The sequence below is a fragment of the Rhodnius prolixus genome, unplaced genomic scaffold (genome assembly GCF_049639745.1).
Source record: "Rhodnius prolixus isolate KJV_2025 unplaced genomic scaffold, Rpr scaffold_9, whole genome shotgun sequence".
Classification (NCBI taxonomy): Eukaryota; Metazoa; Arthropoda; class Insecta; order Hemiptera; family Reduviidae; genus Rhodnius; species Rhodnius prolixus.
The window spans coordinates 25,616,865-25,635,520 of record NW_027411604.1 but is presented as its reverse complement, the minus strand read 5'-3'; the positions used below and the strand labels follow the sequence as shown (position 1 = coordinate 25,635,520).

The 18,656-nt window shown below is 35.1% G+C and overlaps 1 protein-coding gene across 1 annotated transcript in view; it reads right to left on the bottom strand.

The window, feature by feature from the left end:
• LOC141454559 (roundabout homolog 1-like) overlaps nt 1-18,656 on the bottom strand; it is a 573,443-nt gene that overhangs the window by 251,337 nt on the left and 303,450 nt on the right. The window contains exon 2 of the mRNA XM_074128930.1: nt 4,350-4,643. Within this exon, the coding sequence (XP_073985031.1) occupies nt 4,350-4,643 (294 nt within the window). The remainder of the gene's footprint in view (nt 1-4,349; nt 4,644-18,656) is intronic.

The window sequence follows — 18,656 nt, the reverse complement described above, 5'->3', positions numbered from 1 at the left end:
ATAGACTTTATCTATCTCCACAACTGAGAGGAATATGATGATGGTAGATGCAATAGTAAAGGAAATATAGGTAGGCAAAGTTTAGTAACCTTTCGTTTTCCCTTAAATTTGAATCTCATATCTCGATTTCTGTTGTATGGAATTCTATCTAATTTGGTACAATTATAGACTTTATCTATCTCCACAACTGAGAGGAATATGATGATGGTAGATGCAATAGTAAAGGAAATATAGGTAGGCAAAGTTTAGTAACCTTTCGTTTTCCCTTAAATTTGAATCTCAATATCTCGATTTCTGTTGTATGGAATTCTATCTAATTTGGTACAATTATAGACTTTATCTATCTCCACAACTGAGAGAAATATGATGATGGTAGATGCAATAGTAAAGGAAATATAGGTAGGTAAAGTTTAGTAAACTTTCGTTTTCCTTAACTTTGAGTCCTAATATCTCGATTTCTATTTTATAGAATTCTATCTAATTTGATACAATTATAGCCTTTATCTATCTCCATAATTGATCACTGTAGATGCAATAGTAAAGGAAATATAGGTAGGTAAAGTTTAGTAAACTTTCGTTTTCCTTAACTTTGAGTCCTAATATCTCGATTTCTATTTTATAGAATTCTATCTAATTTGGTACAATTATAGCCTTTATCTATCTCCATAATTGATCACTGTAGATGCAATAGTAAAGGAAATATAGGTAGGCAAAGTTTAGTAACCTTTCGTTTTTCCTTAAATTTGAATCTCAATATCTCGATTTCTGTTGTATGAAATTCTATCTAATTTGGCACAATTATAGACATTATCTATCTCCACAATTGAGAGGAATACGATGATTCTAGATGCGATAGTAAAGGAAATATAGGAAGGTAATGTTTAGTAACCTTTCGTTTTCTCTAAAATTAGAGTCTAAATATCTCGATTTCTATTGTATGGAATTCTATCTAATTTGGTACAATAATAGACTTTATCAATTTACAGTCCCTTTAGAAAACTGTCCTTTTAAAGTATTTATACGTAATGATCTCTATATGCTGTATCTACACAAAATTGCAATTTGTATGGCACTTAATTCATGATAATTGGTTTGCGCGCCGATAATTTGAAACGATTTCCCCATAGTGAGTGCAATTATGAACGAATTGGTACAATAAACAGCATTTTAAAAAATTGCCAACGACAATTTACCTAATAATTTAACTGTGAAAGTGGAAAATTGTAAGCGGCCATGGTGCCTTCAAAAGGTAGGAGCATCTTCAGTTTAGCAGTAGGGCTATTTTCTTTTTTTCTTTCGGATAGAGTGGAGACGGTAATTTAGAAACAGGGTTGGTAATTCAGTTGAAGCAGTTGGTAGGTGGTAATGTGGCTCGATGGCGCAGAAGTGCCTGAGCACGCTGTTGGTAGCGTTCTGCTAGCCCCGGGGGGGGGGGGGCAACGCCTCCGGGCGCGTATTCTGTGCTGAACCAGCACATACCAGACTGCCTTTTACCAACTGGTTGAATTTTTCATGTTGGCAAACGTGACCAGGCTTACTGATGCATACCTGCGACCTACATGTCAAGCTCTGGGAGATGGACGTCACTCTGTATAAATCACACGAAGACTGCACTATTCGCGCGTAGACAAATCGACCTTTATTACGTACAACTCCAATCCCTCAGGGCGACCAGGAATAACAAATCGTTGGCAGCCGCTCCGGGAAAACACACGTGTCTATTTCATTTTATTCTTTTTTTTCTTTTTATTATTTTTATTTCTTTTTTTATTGCACTTATTAGAATTTATTCGTATAATTCAATGGTATGAAATAATTTACCTGTAGTACATTACTTTAATAAAAATTCTGTTTGAAACATTTTTCGGCTTTCCATAATTCAATTCACTTTCTTGTGACTCTCACAAGAGAAGATCGCGGTAATTCCCCTCTAATTTCGTTCAAATTTTTCCTGGTGCCTCTAGATCGAAAATAATTCTACATGTGTTTAGCTGTTCATCTGAATGGGTTTTAATAAAAATCGTTTGGTCAAGTGACCAAAAAATGGCTCTTACAAAACAGCTCCGGTTCCAACAACTTGACTCTACCATAATAAAACTTTTTGTTTTTTTTTTCTGCATAAGAAAATTAAGTAGTAAAAGAAACCTTGAGATATGCTATAGGATTCAGAAATTAGCTTGTAAAAGGCCAGAGTAAAATAACGAACATTTTGGCTTAAATCAAGATGTTTTTCTCCACGTTCTTTAGAAGTGCAAACAGTTTTCTTTAATTGTAGTCATGGCACAAAAAAAAGTATTTGGTGTTAAGCAAATTACGCGGTTGTATTATGAATTCGCAGATCCCATAAAAGTTTTTTGAAATATTTAAAGGTAGATTTTAGAGAATCTGATTTTCTGAATTTCTAGAAAATAATTTAATGTTAGTTTTTTTTTTGGACAAACTAACTAATTTTACGCAATCCTGCCTCTAAACTGTAGATATAATAATAATATATTTATTTGCCTAAAGAAAGATACATCTGGTGAACTGTCCAGTACAAGTAAAACAATTTACAAAAATTAGGTAAAATTAAAATTAAAACCATTACTCTGAATTACTCGAAAATAATTAAAGTATAGTATAATGATATATAAAGAACAGATACATACGAGTATAATTTAATGTAAAAAGAACAACTACTTAGATATACGAGGGTCGTTTGAAAAGTCCGTGCAAAGTCAGAGAGATAGCACTACTGGCGCGTATCGAGGTCATGTTTAGTTAGTAGCATCTCTTGGAAGAATACACACCAAGTTTCAGCCAGATCGGTCTATTTCTTTGTGTTTGGCATTCGTTTGAATCGAGGAAGTCGAGTGATTTTCAAAAAAATGGACGAAAAAGAATTTCGTGTGTTGATTAAACACTACTTTATGAAAGGCAAAACGCCTCAGGAGACTAAAGAGAAGCTTGATAAACATTATGGTGACTCTGCACCTTCGATTAGAAAAGTTTATAAGTGGTTTCAAAATTTTCGGAGTGGCCATATGGGCACAAGTAACGCTAAACGTTCTGGACGCCCTGTTGAGGTTACTACTCCAGAAATCATTGATAAAATCCATGATATGGTGATGGATGACAGAAGAGTGAAGGTGCGTGAGATTGCTAGTGCTGTGGGCATCTCGAATGAACGGGTACATAATATTTTGCATCAACATTTGGACATGACAAAGCTATCCGCAAGATGGGTGCCGCGATTGCTCACGCTTGACCAAAAACGAAATCGTGTGTAGTGTTGCAAGGACGGTTTGCAGCTGTTCCAGAAGAATCCGCAGGACTTTAAGCGTCGTTTCGCCACTGTGGATGAAACATGGATACATCACTACACTCCTGAGACCAAAGAACAATCTAAACAATGGGTTACCAAGGGGGAATCTGCGCCAAAAAAGGCGAAGACCGTTCCTATGGCCGGAAAGATTATGGCGACTGTCTTTTGGGATTCGCAAGGAATAATCCTCATCGACTATCTGGAAAAAGCTATTTTTCAGACTTGGACAAATCCTATTATTCGGAAGGGATCAACAAACTAGAGCAGCGTTGGACGAAGTGTATAAGCCTAAAAGGAGACTATGTTGAAAAATAAAAAAGGTTTACCCCAAAAAATTAAGTAGTTTTTATTTTTGCACGGACTTTTCAAACGACCCTCGTAGCTTACTCTGATAAAATAAACTAGAAATTTCCAACACCTGAAATTAACTACTGACAAAAAACAATTTAGTTAACTCCTAATTTATTGAATATATACTTATACAAAGAGCACCTACTGTTCTTGCCTTAGCTAGAGTGCTTGAATAGTGTAATGAAAAATATTATTTATTTTTTCTCTTCAGCTTACAACCAAAAAATTTTCAAATCTGTCGGAATGAGTGAAATATTCTAAACTGCAGATGAAGTTTTGTGGTACTTGGAATGAAAGATGTTTAAAATAGTTAAAAAGCTATTTCTAGTGAGGAACTGTAAACAAAATCAGAAATTACTTTCAATATAGCACAGGCGAACATAAAATAAAATGACCGTTTAATAAAAAGTAATATTTAATGGTAAACAGATTTTATAACAGTGTAAACCGGATATATGTGTGTTTTTTTTTATTTTACTTTGCAGCAACTAAGATATATATATATTAAAATAAGATAATAAAGAAGGCATAGGCTTACGACGCGATCATAAGGCTGTTTATGTTGCTATAAACATTTTATTGAAGAGATTGATTCTTGTTCATATTTTGTAAGTATAATTGATAAATAAAAAATTTATAGTTGATAACAAATTAAATTTAATAAGAAAAGGAAATAGATAAAAAGTTGGCTAACCTGCAACATCCAAAGTAGCATTCCTAGATCTTGCAGAGCCGACAGTATTGCTGGCCACACACCAATAGACGCCCGCATCATTGTCTTTACGTCCATTGTTCACCCTCAGGAAGAATAGATCGCCTTGTAATATAACTCGATGCGGTGCCGCGGCTACACGCTCGCCATCTTTATACCATATTAATTGTGGTTCTGGTATACCTTCCGCTTTACAATGCATTGTGGCCGGCTGATGCCGTGGTACGGTTAAATCGGTCGGATGTTCGGTTATACGCGGCCCTCTATATTGTACACCTGCAACATTGCCAATTTCCAATATTCCATTAAAATTATTTCTTGGTCAATTACCATGTATATTACCATCTAGTAATAACATTAACTAATGGTCAAAATATTTATAAAGTTATATCTGCTATTATAATTATATATATCTTATTAATAAATAATGGAAATACATTTCTTACTTCGAAAAACAGGTAACAATCTGATAAATTCCTTAATTAGCAACAGAAACCAATAATTGATAATTGATAATTGATAATTGATTGCTCTTTTTATTATTATTTTAATTATAATTTTGGTTTTCGACCGTTCTTAATTGAGCAAATTTCATTCTTAACAACGTTTTGGTAACTTTTACATTACAATAACCTGAAGAAGGTAATATATTTACCGAAACGTTGGTATGAAGAAACAAAATTTCTTTTTGAATTTATTGACAGCACCTCAATATTCTCCAAAAATCATTATTATTTTAACTCAATTTTCCATAATTTTGATGATTAGAAGGAAATATTATTTCTATAACTTGACTCACAAACACATCCGCATAACTATCTGCCCCATTTCAATTATTTCCACCAATGACGACGACAGTAGATATACTCAAAAGTACTAAGTATAAATACAAAACATGGTAGTTTACAAAAAGTAAAAGCTACACTCAAAAGGCAAATTTTGGTTTATAGATGTACAAATTTATTTGTATGCCGATGAACAAGCTATTCTATACCATAATTCATATCCCGAAATTGCCACCAGATCCATCCAATCTTAACTTCATATTCTCGAACCCTGGGTTTCGCAAATAGAGAACAAATAGCGAGGCCAAATCACACTACATAACCTTCACCCTTTAATCATAAAGTACTCCCTCCAGTCTATCTGAAACATATTCCTATCCTCCGGCAGATTAAGTTCGAAATCTCGAGACTGTACCTTGTTGTGGAATTGCCACCATAGCCGACTCAATCGACATGAACTTAACTTAAATTATCTAATGATCAAAAGACTAAAGACTACAATTTTTATTAGTTATGCAGTGGCAAATTAAATAGAATTAAAAACACTAAAAATGAACAAATATGAAATTTAGGCAAGGTTTTAAAGGGCTTTAACTTTCTTAAGCAAATAGTTACGGATTTCTGTTTTTATCTTTTTTTTTTTAATTGAGGAAGTGTTTTGTGAACTTAACAACTTGAGCAATCAAGATTTCCGTCAATAATTTATTTGTTATGGTTTACTGAAAGAGCATAACTCAAATAGATACATCTAGCTATTAGAGAATGCGCTCTAGATAGAATTAAAACGATTATGTCAACAAGATTGCGATGTTATTTAAATAAAATATTGTTCTCATTTATTGTAAATTGCCCTAGAAAAGCTTTATTTATAGACAGAGTTGAGTCTAATAGAAAATTGCAAGCACAAGTGAGCATAAATAATATTTTAATGTGCAAATGCAACGTGAAGAAATATTTATGCATTCTCTATTGAATAATATTATGTGCACCAGTGAATTAAAGGTAATAGTGCACGCTATTGCAATGAATACCGATTACTATGGCGCTTACACGCACCTTATTCGATACTCATTCTTTAGTCGAGTAATCTTTTTTGCAAATTACATTTTAATATTTGTTCATAACATTTAGATGGCCGAATTTGACAATGAATACAGCATTCATTGGAAATCTCAGAGATGGGGGGATTTGGCTGAATTGGATAACCTCATTCCTCCCCAAAGGGAATAAATCCAGCCCAAACACCAGCTGAACACCTAGGCACCTTTGGAAAACCCCAGGAAGAGACGGGAGCTAGCTGATTTCGAGGACCACTTACACAAGAAGAAGATAACTCCTTCTTTGCCACTAAATATTTATGAAGGCTTAAGGTGAGATACAAGGAAAGACCCACGTTAACTAGGAGGTAAGGCTACTTTACTCCGATGGGGGTTCTCTCTCTCCGTAACTTGTTTTCGCCCTAGTCACTCCTGGGCCATTAATTCTTTGGCATAATACGCCTGACACTATTGGAAGTACGGCGAAGAGAGGGAGCAATAGTCTAGGATATTTCGTCCCTCCCTTCACTATCCACGAACAACTTCCCCAGTTGTTCTGAAGATGACTTTCTTAATCCATCTCTCAGGATGATGGAGGAGTCTGAATTTGATTATTGCTTCAATCTAACATTAGCTTACAGCTTCCATTAACTGCTTCTAAATATCTCGGTTCATTTGTAGATACTCATAATCATGGGCTATATTCCGTGAATTTCAGATTGTTCATTATCCCATATTGTTTCTCATATCCCCTATTCTTTAACAAATCTTTTACTCCTTAACTAACTGTGAAGAAAACCAATGTATAACTCCAGTATATGGGTAGAACTAATTCCAGCCATTTTCTTTTATTGTTCAGTTCCAATTGATTAATTTCCACCATTTTGTCAATGCTAAAGCGCACAATAATTGAACTGTTTTAAAAATGATTTATGTCAATCAAATAAAGGCAAAGGTGCGAGTAAATTCAAGGCAAAAAAAAAATCACAAGTCTGGTATCGCAAATCTAATTGCAACTAAACACAACTCTAGGAATGAACAAAATATTTGTACAAATTTTGGCAAATATTGTGTATAAATAATTCTATAACTATATGAGAACCTAATACAAAAATAAAGTGTAACATATGTTGTGGTTATTGTTGTTGTTGGTAAAGCCATTTGGCTGGAATTCAAAATTTATAAGAGATTTTAGGGCGGTTATGGGCCGCTGATGGTACTGATATCGGGATTATAGCCTTATTTGAATCTGAAACAGGTGCTTGAAGTGTGACGTCACGCAGTTATGGCCAATACTACCTCATGCCTGGCTTGTACTATTTTTACTTTTTATTATTCCCCTACTTCGCACCCCCCTTCTAACCATGAGCTTTTTTAACACCCTAATACAATTTTTCCTGTGGCTAAGAGGTGAGGGTTTTTATAATACAATAACCCATTAACTGGAGCATTGTCAGCGGATAATTTCTAAAATATAGAGGGGTTCCTAGTTAATGCCGGATGCACTTTGCCTTTTACTCTGCCAATATTCTACACTTTTTTAAAAAAAATAAAAATGAACTTCGGGGAGTATACTTGGCCCCGTTCTCTACACATCAGACATACCTGTACAACCCTCTACACTACTCTGTACATATGCAGACGATACAGCCATACTAGCTACAAGTACACATCCTTCATCAGCTTCATACAAGTTACAGACACTTGCATAAAATAGAATCCTGGGCAAAGAAGTGGCGGATTGAAATGAACCTACAGAAATGCCAGCATGCCAGCATACTCTCCGGGGGGCTCCTGTCCACCTGTCCACTTCAATAGCAATCCTCTTCCTTGTACAGATCTGGTGCGCTACCTTCGGCTCTTTATAGACAAACACCTCACGTGGAACCCATACACTAGACTTAAAAGACAAGCAATGACAAAACGTGCGAAACTTCTACAACTTGGACGACGCTCCAAATTGCCCTTAGAACTCAAACGTTTAACATACAACACTATCCTTAAACCTATGTGGACTTACGGACTAGAGCTGTGAGGTTCAGCCAAACCTACAAACATACGGACTGTACAGACATTTCAGTCAAAACTCCTCCGACAGATAGCTGACGCACCTTTCTACGTGACTAACCTCACTCTTCACCACGACATCAACATTCCCTTCATAGACCAACTCGCCAAGACTAAATACCAAAAATTCCATACTGCTCTCTCCAATTGCTCCAATCCTCTTGTACTGTCTCTCGCTTCCTCTGGCAATCCTCCTCGTAGACTGAATCGCCAGTGGCCCCGCGACTTCCTTGAGGTCTGAAGGCTTAAACGCCATATTCTCCTATCTCTCCTCTCTCCTCCTCGTAGTCTCCTTCTTCAATTCTCCTCTCTCCTAGAGAGAGCTACCACTGGGTAGTTTCTCTCCTCCTGCTCTCCTCCCGCACCAGTTCCTCATATCTCATATTTACTTATTGTATACATGTATACAGATTGTAAATTACTAAATAAATTAAAAAAGAAAAAAAAAGAACTTCAATATTATGGCAAATTTGGGAGAAATAAACTCCTTTTTTTCAATACATAATATTGACTTGATTGTGAGCAAGAGTCCAACAGACGTTTGGGCTCTGTAGCATGAACACTGAAGCATTGCACTGATCATTTGCATAACAATTACGTTAGGAAACCTACGGGTAAAATTCTGAATTGTAAATAAAATTACACCACCATTTACACCCTCTAAGAATTTATTCATTGCTTTTTTTAAACTCTTTACTGGCTTTTTGCCAAATTAGCTGATTTTCTAAGAGTTCATTGTCATTATCACCGGAGAGTTCTCTGAGATGAAGCAGATGAAGCCAAAATAAAACCATGTAGAACATTATTTCAGGAAGGTAACTTGTTCCTGCTTAGCTGTTTCCAAATTTTCTCATCCTATGAGCTTCAAAAGCTAACTGTCTTGTCACTCCAGTTGTTTGCGACGAAAGAACACTGTCCGAAGGCAGGTTGTGTTTTGTGTATATAGTACAAGTTGATGAAATAAAGCGACACTTCTCAATCTCTTTTTTAGCCGAATGATTCTATTTATTTCAATTTAAATAATTACTAAGGAGTCATTTTTCGAAAAAATCTAAAATATTTGAAAATATATTTAATGAAGTGGCACTCCCTGACTACATGAACATTATCCACCATAATTGAAAACCAAAAAAATAGCAAAACACCAAAAATACTACGAAAAATCTCTATCGGGATTTGCATATATCAGGTGCCTTCATCCGCGGCCTAAGCCTTGGATTTTATTTAATGGTTCATAAAAGAACTTCGTAGTAAATAACGTTTCAATTAGGTAATTGGACTTAAAGCCCACTTGAAAAAAAAAAAAAATAAAAAAAAAAAATAGGCATTCCCTTACTTTAATAAACACCATATTGTTAATAATATATATTAAAAATATTGAAATAGAATTAAATGAAAACATAAAAGATAAATTATATTCAAAAGCATTTAAACATAACGCAAATTCATACATATATAAAATACGTGCAAGGAGAGAGAGATATTTTTAATTAAAAGTATCAACAGAAAAGTCGGTAGTTATTTCACTTTAGGAATTAATTAAACATTTTCCAACCTACTTGACCACAAATCCTAATTAAAATACAAATCGTCACCATTTTTACAGTAAATTAAACTTAGTGAAGCAAAATTTTTTCCAATGAAAAATATATTTATTTCATTCTCAAATTAAATTTTACTCAGTTTTAAACAAATGCAATTTAAGCCGTTTTAATATTCATATATGGGAATGTGAAAAAAAAAGTATATTAAATTTAAAGCTGCATGAAGTACATTAAGGAAAGAGGCTCATTCAAACCGCTCTGTTGCAAAGAGGCATCTGTTTTTGGAATCGAAAGAGCAAAGAAAGATTTTGTTAAACCAACTTCTGGTGCAGGACAGTTGAGAATCTTCTCATCTTAAAATCCTTCATTTAAGAGAGACCCTTCGGTTGAAGTTACTTCAATCTGTTCTTGCAGCACTACTCCGGAAATATCATAGATTCTTTTCTCTGACTATTATATATAGCAGGCATTCCTATCTATCCAAATACCTTCGTTAACATCTTTGCCAATAATAGCGCTTCTGTCACAGCAATTCTTTCTCTCCAATCTCACATTAAACTCTTATTTCTGGGCACTTAAAACGGTAGAAAGATAAATGCAAAACCGTTTAATTGTAATCGTCGAAAGCTTCTTTAATTTGAGCTTAATTGGAATCCTGATTCCTTCCAGATGATCGTATGTTACCTTGGGACAAGAGACTTGCATGCAACCCCCTAATACTGGACTCAAATGTACTGTAAAAGCTTGGTGACCGCTCTAAAATGATTGGTAACAAAGTAACACTTTACGACTTCTTATTGAGATCGCAGTGGATGGCCGGGCTGAGACTCGACTACCAATAGTGCTGCACGAGACCGAGACGAGGCGAGACTTTATACAGTCTCGATCTCGGTCTCGGTCTCGTCGAGATATCTCGATCTCGGTTTTTTGAATTTTTGTTTAAGTATTAAAAGCGGTTTGCTATTAATAATCTTTTCAAAAAATGTTATTATTTTCTAATAATTATTTTAATTTATATATTGGTAATGAAAATGTGTGTAAAAGAAGACAACTACTTACACTCCAATGCATCATATGTTACTATTACTGTTATATATCTTTATATAATTTCAAAAAGATGTTAAAAACGCGCCAAATGAAAGACCCAAATAACATATCTGCCTGCTATAACAAGTCGATTCGTGAAATAAAAAATACACCTCCCAACAAACTTCCCGCTCCATTAGTTATGGCTGTTGGTGAAGATAAAGAATCTGTGATTCACATTTTGACGACGACGACTGCATCAATATTTTTGCACCATTTGCTCAAAAATCAGCAAATATCACCGAAGCATGGAAGACAGAAATAATTAATTATACCAAATTAGACCAAGCACCAGTAGACGTTGACATTTTAGAATGGTGGAAAACACTTGAGAATTCCTTCAAAAATTTGTCTAGAATGGCAAAAGATATTTTTAGTATCTGTGCAACTTCAGTCCCATCGGAAAGATTATTTTCGCAAGCTGCAATGATAATGACCAATAGAAGATCTTCTCTAACTTCTGACTCAGTAAAAGCTCTTTAATGTATCAATGCTTGGGCAAAGTGTATCTTAAAAACGAAAATTTGTGGCAATATTTTTTAGGTGCATAGATAGTCTTTTTTTTTCAAATTCACTAATTCCAAAATTCTAAAATATAATTCAAATAATATCTAAGTTCAAAGTATTAGATTATTAATAGTGAAATTTATGAAATTGAATGAATGAATGATATGAATAGTGAAATTTAGTGAATTTATGTAAAAATTAGGTAATTCGAAGGGGGCCGCCACGGTAGCCGAGCGGTACGAGACCTGCGAAGCTAATGTGTATTGTGGTACTGGGTTCGATTCCCGGTCTTAGGCCTTGGATTTTATTTAATGGTTAATATGAGAAATTTACAGTAAAGTATGTTTGCTAGTCGCCTCCGTCCGCGACACCTAATTGGTAGTTGGACGTAAAGCCCCGCCTGAAAAAATAGGCGATTACTTTACTTTGCTTACTTACTTATGTAATTCGAAGTCAAATAGATGTAGTAATATTGAACATATATAATAAAATCGTATCTTTTAATAATTAATTCAATACCCGTAATGATTATTTATTAATAAAGAACACAATTTTATAATTTTGTAGATAAAAATTAATATTTGAAAAACCGAGACGAGACCGAGATTTCTCGACGAGATATATATCATGTCTCGATCTCGGTCTCGGTCTTGGTTACTCAAGTCTCGTCTCGGTACCGAGACCGAGACCGAGACCGAGGTTTGTCTCGTTTCTCGTGCAGCACTAACTACCAAGCATTCTAACCTAAAGCTTATCTAAATTATCCAATCCAAAATTCTTCGCCGTATTATTAACTCCACAACCTTACCCAAAAAATGCATATCAATATTCGTTTGGTCATCTACCTGGCCAAAACGAATTACCAGATTCTGCACTAATCTCTTGTTTCATTCAAATGTATGAAAGCCTTCGCTTCAAACTCCTTCCAGGAAACAACCAACTGCGTTTAAAATGCCGATAGTCCAGCTAAGCCTTTGAAAACTAATGGCAATCATCACTGGATGATTATAATTCAAGAAAATTAAGCTAGTGTTATCATACCAGCATTTAACTAGAGGCAATGTCTAATATTTTTAATATCTTAAATTTAAAATAAAATAAAAATTCAAAATCGGTTACTAGAATTCTGTTGGTTGCGTCGAGAAGGAATGCACATTATTCCCTAAATAAATGGTTTTTTGTTATCTTTTATCCATTTCTTAATCGAATTAATGATAAGGAATACTGTTACTATTAATAAGCTATAAGAATACAAACGGAAACAGATTAATTCATTTCCAAATCTTTCGAATAATGCCCCTTGAAGATGTCTGCCAAATGGTGAAGCAAAGATGATATAATGGAAAGTAATCTTCATTAATATGAAGTAAAATTATCGTTTGGGACAGAAAAAACAGAGAATGGCCAATATTGTAAAAGATTAACGAAGTTATGACGAGATTCGGATGGACGGACGAGTTGTACAGAGTATGGGAGGTGTAGAAACAAATTGAGACTCAGGATTTAAACATATTTGGTAGCCAAATCCATTTGGGTACACCCTTATATATTTCCAGAGTGAGAGCAGGTAATAATGACAAGTATAATAACAAAGATAAAGGAAAACCCAAATCACCGAGAAATAGCAACAATAAGTATTGTTAGATAAAGAATAGAAATAAAAAAAATAAAGAACTTGATCAAAAATTCATATGGAAGATTACTATTGCTACTAGAAAATTGAGGATTGAGAAAATGACATCATGGCTAAAGTCCCAGAAGACTCTGAGCTTTCACTCTATTAAAGCGTTACCTAGAGCTTTACTTAGGAGTCCCAACGAGCTTCTTCCGACGTTTTTAATAATGTCTGGCCCTTATTTTTTTATCATTTTTCTACCTTTATTCATTATATTTTGCTTTTACTTCTCTTATAATAGCAAATAATTATATTTAAGCAATTTTTTTTTAAAAAATCCATGTGAATACGTTTTTATAAATATGTATTTTTAAAGTTATTTGTAATACTTTAAAGTTGTATTAAAATAATTTTTTTTCTTAAATTTGTCTTAATGTCCAAATAGAAAATTTGTTATCTTGGATGGGGACCAGAATCGTGTTACTTACTATTAAAAATTTTCTTAGATATTATATAAAAAATCCATAATTTAACAAAGGTCTCGAACTGCGAACCTTCTACTTGCAAATCCAAGCTCGTACCTACTACAACAAAGATATACAGGATATAGCTAGTTTGTGAGTATTGTATTCGGGTATAAATAAAAACCATTCTCTTGTTCTCGCTACCGACAGACTAACCAAATTCTGCACCAAGTGGAGAATTAAAATAAACCACGATACACGATAAGATTAACGCCATACTCTTTACCAAACCCAGACCCTCTTTTAATCGACAAATTAAACATTTTATTTATTTATTTGTTAAGTTACACCAGCGTTAGATACACTATAAGTAACAATGACAATAACTGACACCACTACAAACTCACTAATTGAGGGGAGAAGTTACCCCCAGTGATAACACTCCCTAAGTCATCTCCAGGATTAGCTACTCTCCTCAGAAGAGAGAAAATCGCGAGGCCACTGGCGTTTTAATCGTCTGAGAGGATGATCTGGAAGGTGATAAGAGGATAAATGGCGGACAAGAGGATTGGAATGAGAGTGCAAGTTCTGGATGAAAACTTTTATAGCGAGTTCGTGCACCTGCAAACGGAATTTCTAGATCTGTGTGGATAGTTAGATTTGAAACGTAAAATGGAGCCGTTAACGATAGTGCGGAGAATTTTAGACTGAAGAGATTGAATTCGTTGAAGATTGGAAGGTTTCGTTGAACCCCAAAGTTCAATACCTTACGTCCAGGTGGGTTTTAGTATAGAATTGTAAATCAGTCGTTTATTATTAAGTGAAAGATTTGAACGTTGGTCTAGTTTAAGTAGTCGATAACGCCTGTTAACTTCAGTTCGTTTAAGACGTGTGTGCGGGTTCCAAGTCAGTCTTTTGTCTAAATAAAGCCCAAGATAACGGACAACATTAGCAGGAGGAATTGGAATTGAGTCTTAGAAGATCGGAGGATGAGTGATCCGGCGGAGAGTGAAAGTAATATTTTGAGATTTTGTTTCATTTAACTTGATTTTCTAATTAAACATTAAAGTTCTCTGATTCTGTGGTCTAACGTTCAGTACCTAGGCCTAACTTTGGACAACAAACTGACTTTCACTAAGCACGTTCAGCACAAAGTAAACTCAGGTAAACTGGACTACACGACAATTATTTCCTCCCTGACTTGTAGTAGCAATATCAAGTAACTCCAGTCAACACAGAACTAATTCCTCAGACTTGCGATAGACTCTCAACGATGCACTAAATTGACTCACTCCTCGAGACTGCATCTAATATCCCCGTGCTTTCCTATATCTAAAATTGTCTGCTGAAATTCCTTTCCATCCTAGACTGTCGTTCTAATCTACTCTGCCGCGACATAGTCTCCAACAGATCCTTCTATTCCCTACATCTATATCTTTATTTGAGGAGGTCTAACCTCTTTTTTTGCCGAATGACTTCGCCAGCTTTGCAGTTTAGCGCTATAATATTGAACTGGATAAATTTATAAGAACTATAAGTGACTAGTAAAGGTACTGAAGGTAAAAAAGAGAGAAGATATTATAGTGCTGAAGTCATTCGTGCCGAACTAACTTCGTTAGAGGTGGAATAGAGGGCGCTAGCAGTAAAGAGAAGGAAGGATGGCACCCTAGGGTTGATAGAAAAGGGAAGAGCCGAGGGTTATGACAACACTGATGGGCAAAGGGGCAGATCTTGAAGTTGTGAGAATGAGATCTGAGGTCTGAGGTGGTTAGTGGAAGGTAGGCAAAACCCGCATAGCTCCCATGTCTTTACGCACTAGTGGCTACCCCTGGAGAAGCAGGAGCAGTCTTTCCTTCTTGAATGTATCCTAATATTCCTTCACAGATCCTGCTGTGGTAAGGCTTCATGTCCTGACACGTCTCATATACGCTGCCACAAAATTCCTTTGTCATCTTCTTTCTCTCCTTTAATAACAATAACTTTGGCTACCACAGTTTTACTCTAGCTCTTTCTATAAAGTTGTTAAGATATTTGATTTTAAGTCTTCTGCGGTCATCTCCATCTTGTGATCCTCTAGTGTAAAACTGTCATTTTAAATTGGTACCATCAAGTGTCTCGGGCACAAAACCTTCTGGATTAATCATTGTTTTTAAGGGCAGTTCTCGAGCAGAGATCTTGCTATGCAAAACACTGATCCGTCCAATGTCTCCGAGTATCTGGCCATCTTAAAAGAAGACGTGAAAAAAAAGAAGGGATTAAAGCAGATGGTATTTAAGAGGAAAATGAGTTTTCTTGAGCACAGCAACAGAAAGTGGTATGAATGATAGAATTAGGCCTTGGGCACACAGAAAGCGGCTTGTCGCGGCGGGAAACGATCTCCGATCGAGGCGGTCAGGCGGTCTAATTGTATTACACAATGTTGCATCATCTCTGTCAAACAGAACGCGGTCTACCGCCGCGGGCTAGTCTTTGTCGCGACGACAAACGATCTGGTAGTACTACAACATTACTGATTTCAACGTGATCGCCTTGCCACCTAGTAAGTACCAAATAAAGATTCCAATGTTAAGAAACTTTATTACTCATTTTTAATTTCATACTCGCGACATACGAAAATACTAGAAGAACCTCACTTCATGTGACTCCAGGTCAATACATAAGCGGTGGTATTCCCCTAATTGTTCTCTCTTCTTATTGATTTCATACACCTAACTTCGTCTTTTCTTCTTTTTGCTTTGCAAAGCTAATAGCAGAAGGAGTTGTTCTTCGTCCGAGCTCATACTCAATATATATAAATCAAAACCAAGAACAAGAAAACGCACTACTATTCTCAAGAAGAAAGCTACCAAACTGTACTGCTCTAACAAAAGAATCGCGTCCTGTGTGACGTCTCCATATCGCAGTCCGCCCCGACGACCGCTGGATCGCTGCCTGCCACGACAGACCGCTTTATGTGTGCCCAAGACACCCTTAGATTTTTATTGTTTTATAATTCCTTTGCCGGCAATTTTTAAGTAATCTGACAACAATTTAGTCAAAAATAGAAACTAAAGCTATTCTTTTAACCTTTAGAGATGGGTGATAAAGAATTACTGGCTTTTATTTAACGTTCCCGTGATTTAAAATCAAGGACATCATTTAGCAATAAAACTTCATCATTTCTTATCTGCTAAACAATTTAATGAGTGGCTCTAAATCAAATAGGTGAAACATGCGAGGGAGAATTGGCCAACAAACAAGTCTGATCGGCCACCTTTTCTCAGTAAATAAATGTAAAAGCCACATTCTTTGTTGGCATGCCACACATTGTAGAAATTCATGCTGCTCCAGATAACTTTGTACGAGTGATTTAAACGTTCGATGTAAGAATATTCCATAAGAAATAAAAAAAAAAATCAATACTTCGTTGAAAACTTTGTAGGAAATAAAAGAATCATTTAATTAAAAAAGAAAAATAAATAGAAAACGATAACAGTCATCTATCTAGTAGGCAATGGCAGAAGCTTGAATTGTACAAACAAGAAAATATGAAACTTGTTTAATAAAAGATCAAAGCTAATTGTGTACAAATAAATAAAACTTTATAACTTGTACTAAAGTTTATTTTAAAGTTGAAAACATTTATATAAATAAAAGTAAAAACTGTTTGCAGAAGGGGAACTGAAACGTTTTTGAAATATATTTCTTTGTTTATTCATTAATTAGATTATCAGATATTTTTCTTTTTTTAAATCAAAAGTTTTGATTGGGTTCACTCAAATAAACTGAGTAAATTATTCAAATAAAAAAAGAAAAAAAGAGAAGAAATTCTTTGCTTTAATTAACCATGTGGGCCTGATCAAAAGAATTACGTAGTATTAGAATTAGGCCTGCAAAGCTGAGATGTACGTATTGTGGTGGTATTGGGTTCGATTCCCGGTCTAGGCCTTTTATTTTATTTAATGTTTAATATGAGAACTTTGTAGTAAAGAATGTTTGCTTATCGTCTCCGTAATTGGTAGATGGACGTAAGGCGGGTCTAGAAAATATATATTAATTTACTTTTACTTCTTTCAATTCCCTATCGCTACAAGTTTACCTTAACACTCACTCTCCATTCTTACTTATAAATACATTCGCTTCACACATTCATCCCTCTACTATATACAACTATTTGCATAAACTACAGCTAATGGATGGATCAGTACTCTAAATTCCTGCCATCCTTACAGCTTAACCGAAATTAAAATCACGTAATCCTTCTCTAAACATTTTCTTCCATTCATTCTAATCGGCTATAACTTTTAAATACACTCATATTTCTTTGCTAGCTCTGCTACAGACTTAAGCACGTAGATGTTGCTGGAGAATATTATGTCTTCGTAGCGAAACGGTGCGTCTAAATACATATATAAGTCGTCAAACATTCGTTTCCTTTCTACTACATAACGTGGACATATCATTACTATATGTTTGAAATCCTCCTCCTCATTGCCATCTACGCAAAGAGGAGAGGACTTTTTTGTTGATCCTGTGAAGATACGATCCACACACCGCGTGGTTCGCTCTCAGCCAGCTTATTGTCGTAACAACCCATTTATTAGTGACAGTTCCCTTAAACCATGGTTGTCTAGGTAACTGATCTGCCATAGTTTTATAGAATCTCGGTTTATTACCATTACTGTAATCTGTGTGCCATTTTTGTAGTGCTGCTTTTGCAATTATACAGTTGATATCGGTGTGTGGTAATTCTATTTCTAGTTCATCCTTGCGGAAATACCAGCTCCACCTCTGATTTCATAGTACAGAACAGAGCCTCGGTATAGTTGATGTATGGATCTATTTAGATTTAGCTTACCCACAGGCAAGTTCCAGATCACAGCCACTCGAAGAATGCCACCCTCGACCAGCTATAAGGGCAATCAGCCCTCATTAAGTTTGTGATAATGTAAAAATGGTTTTCTTCTCGATTAAGATTAAAAATAATGCTCTATTATCCTTAAACGTTCTGTTTTTAGAAACCTGAACAACATTACCTGACCGGTGATGGGAAATATCTAAAACGATTGAACACAAATCTGATATTTCCAATGACAATTGAAAATTGAGTATCTCCACAATCGCCGTAACGAACGTTCACCAAAAATTATACAAATAAAAATATTTGGTTTATATTATTGTTACCCCAGAAACTTATCAGTTTAT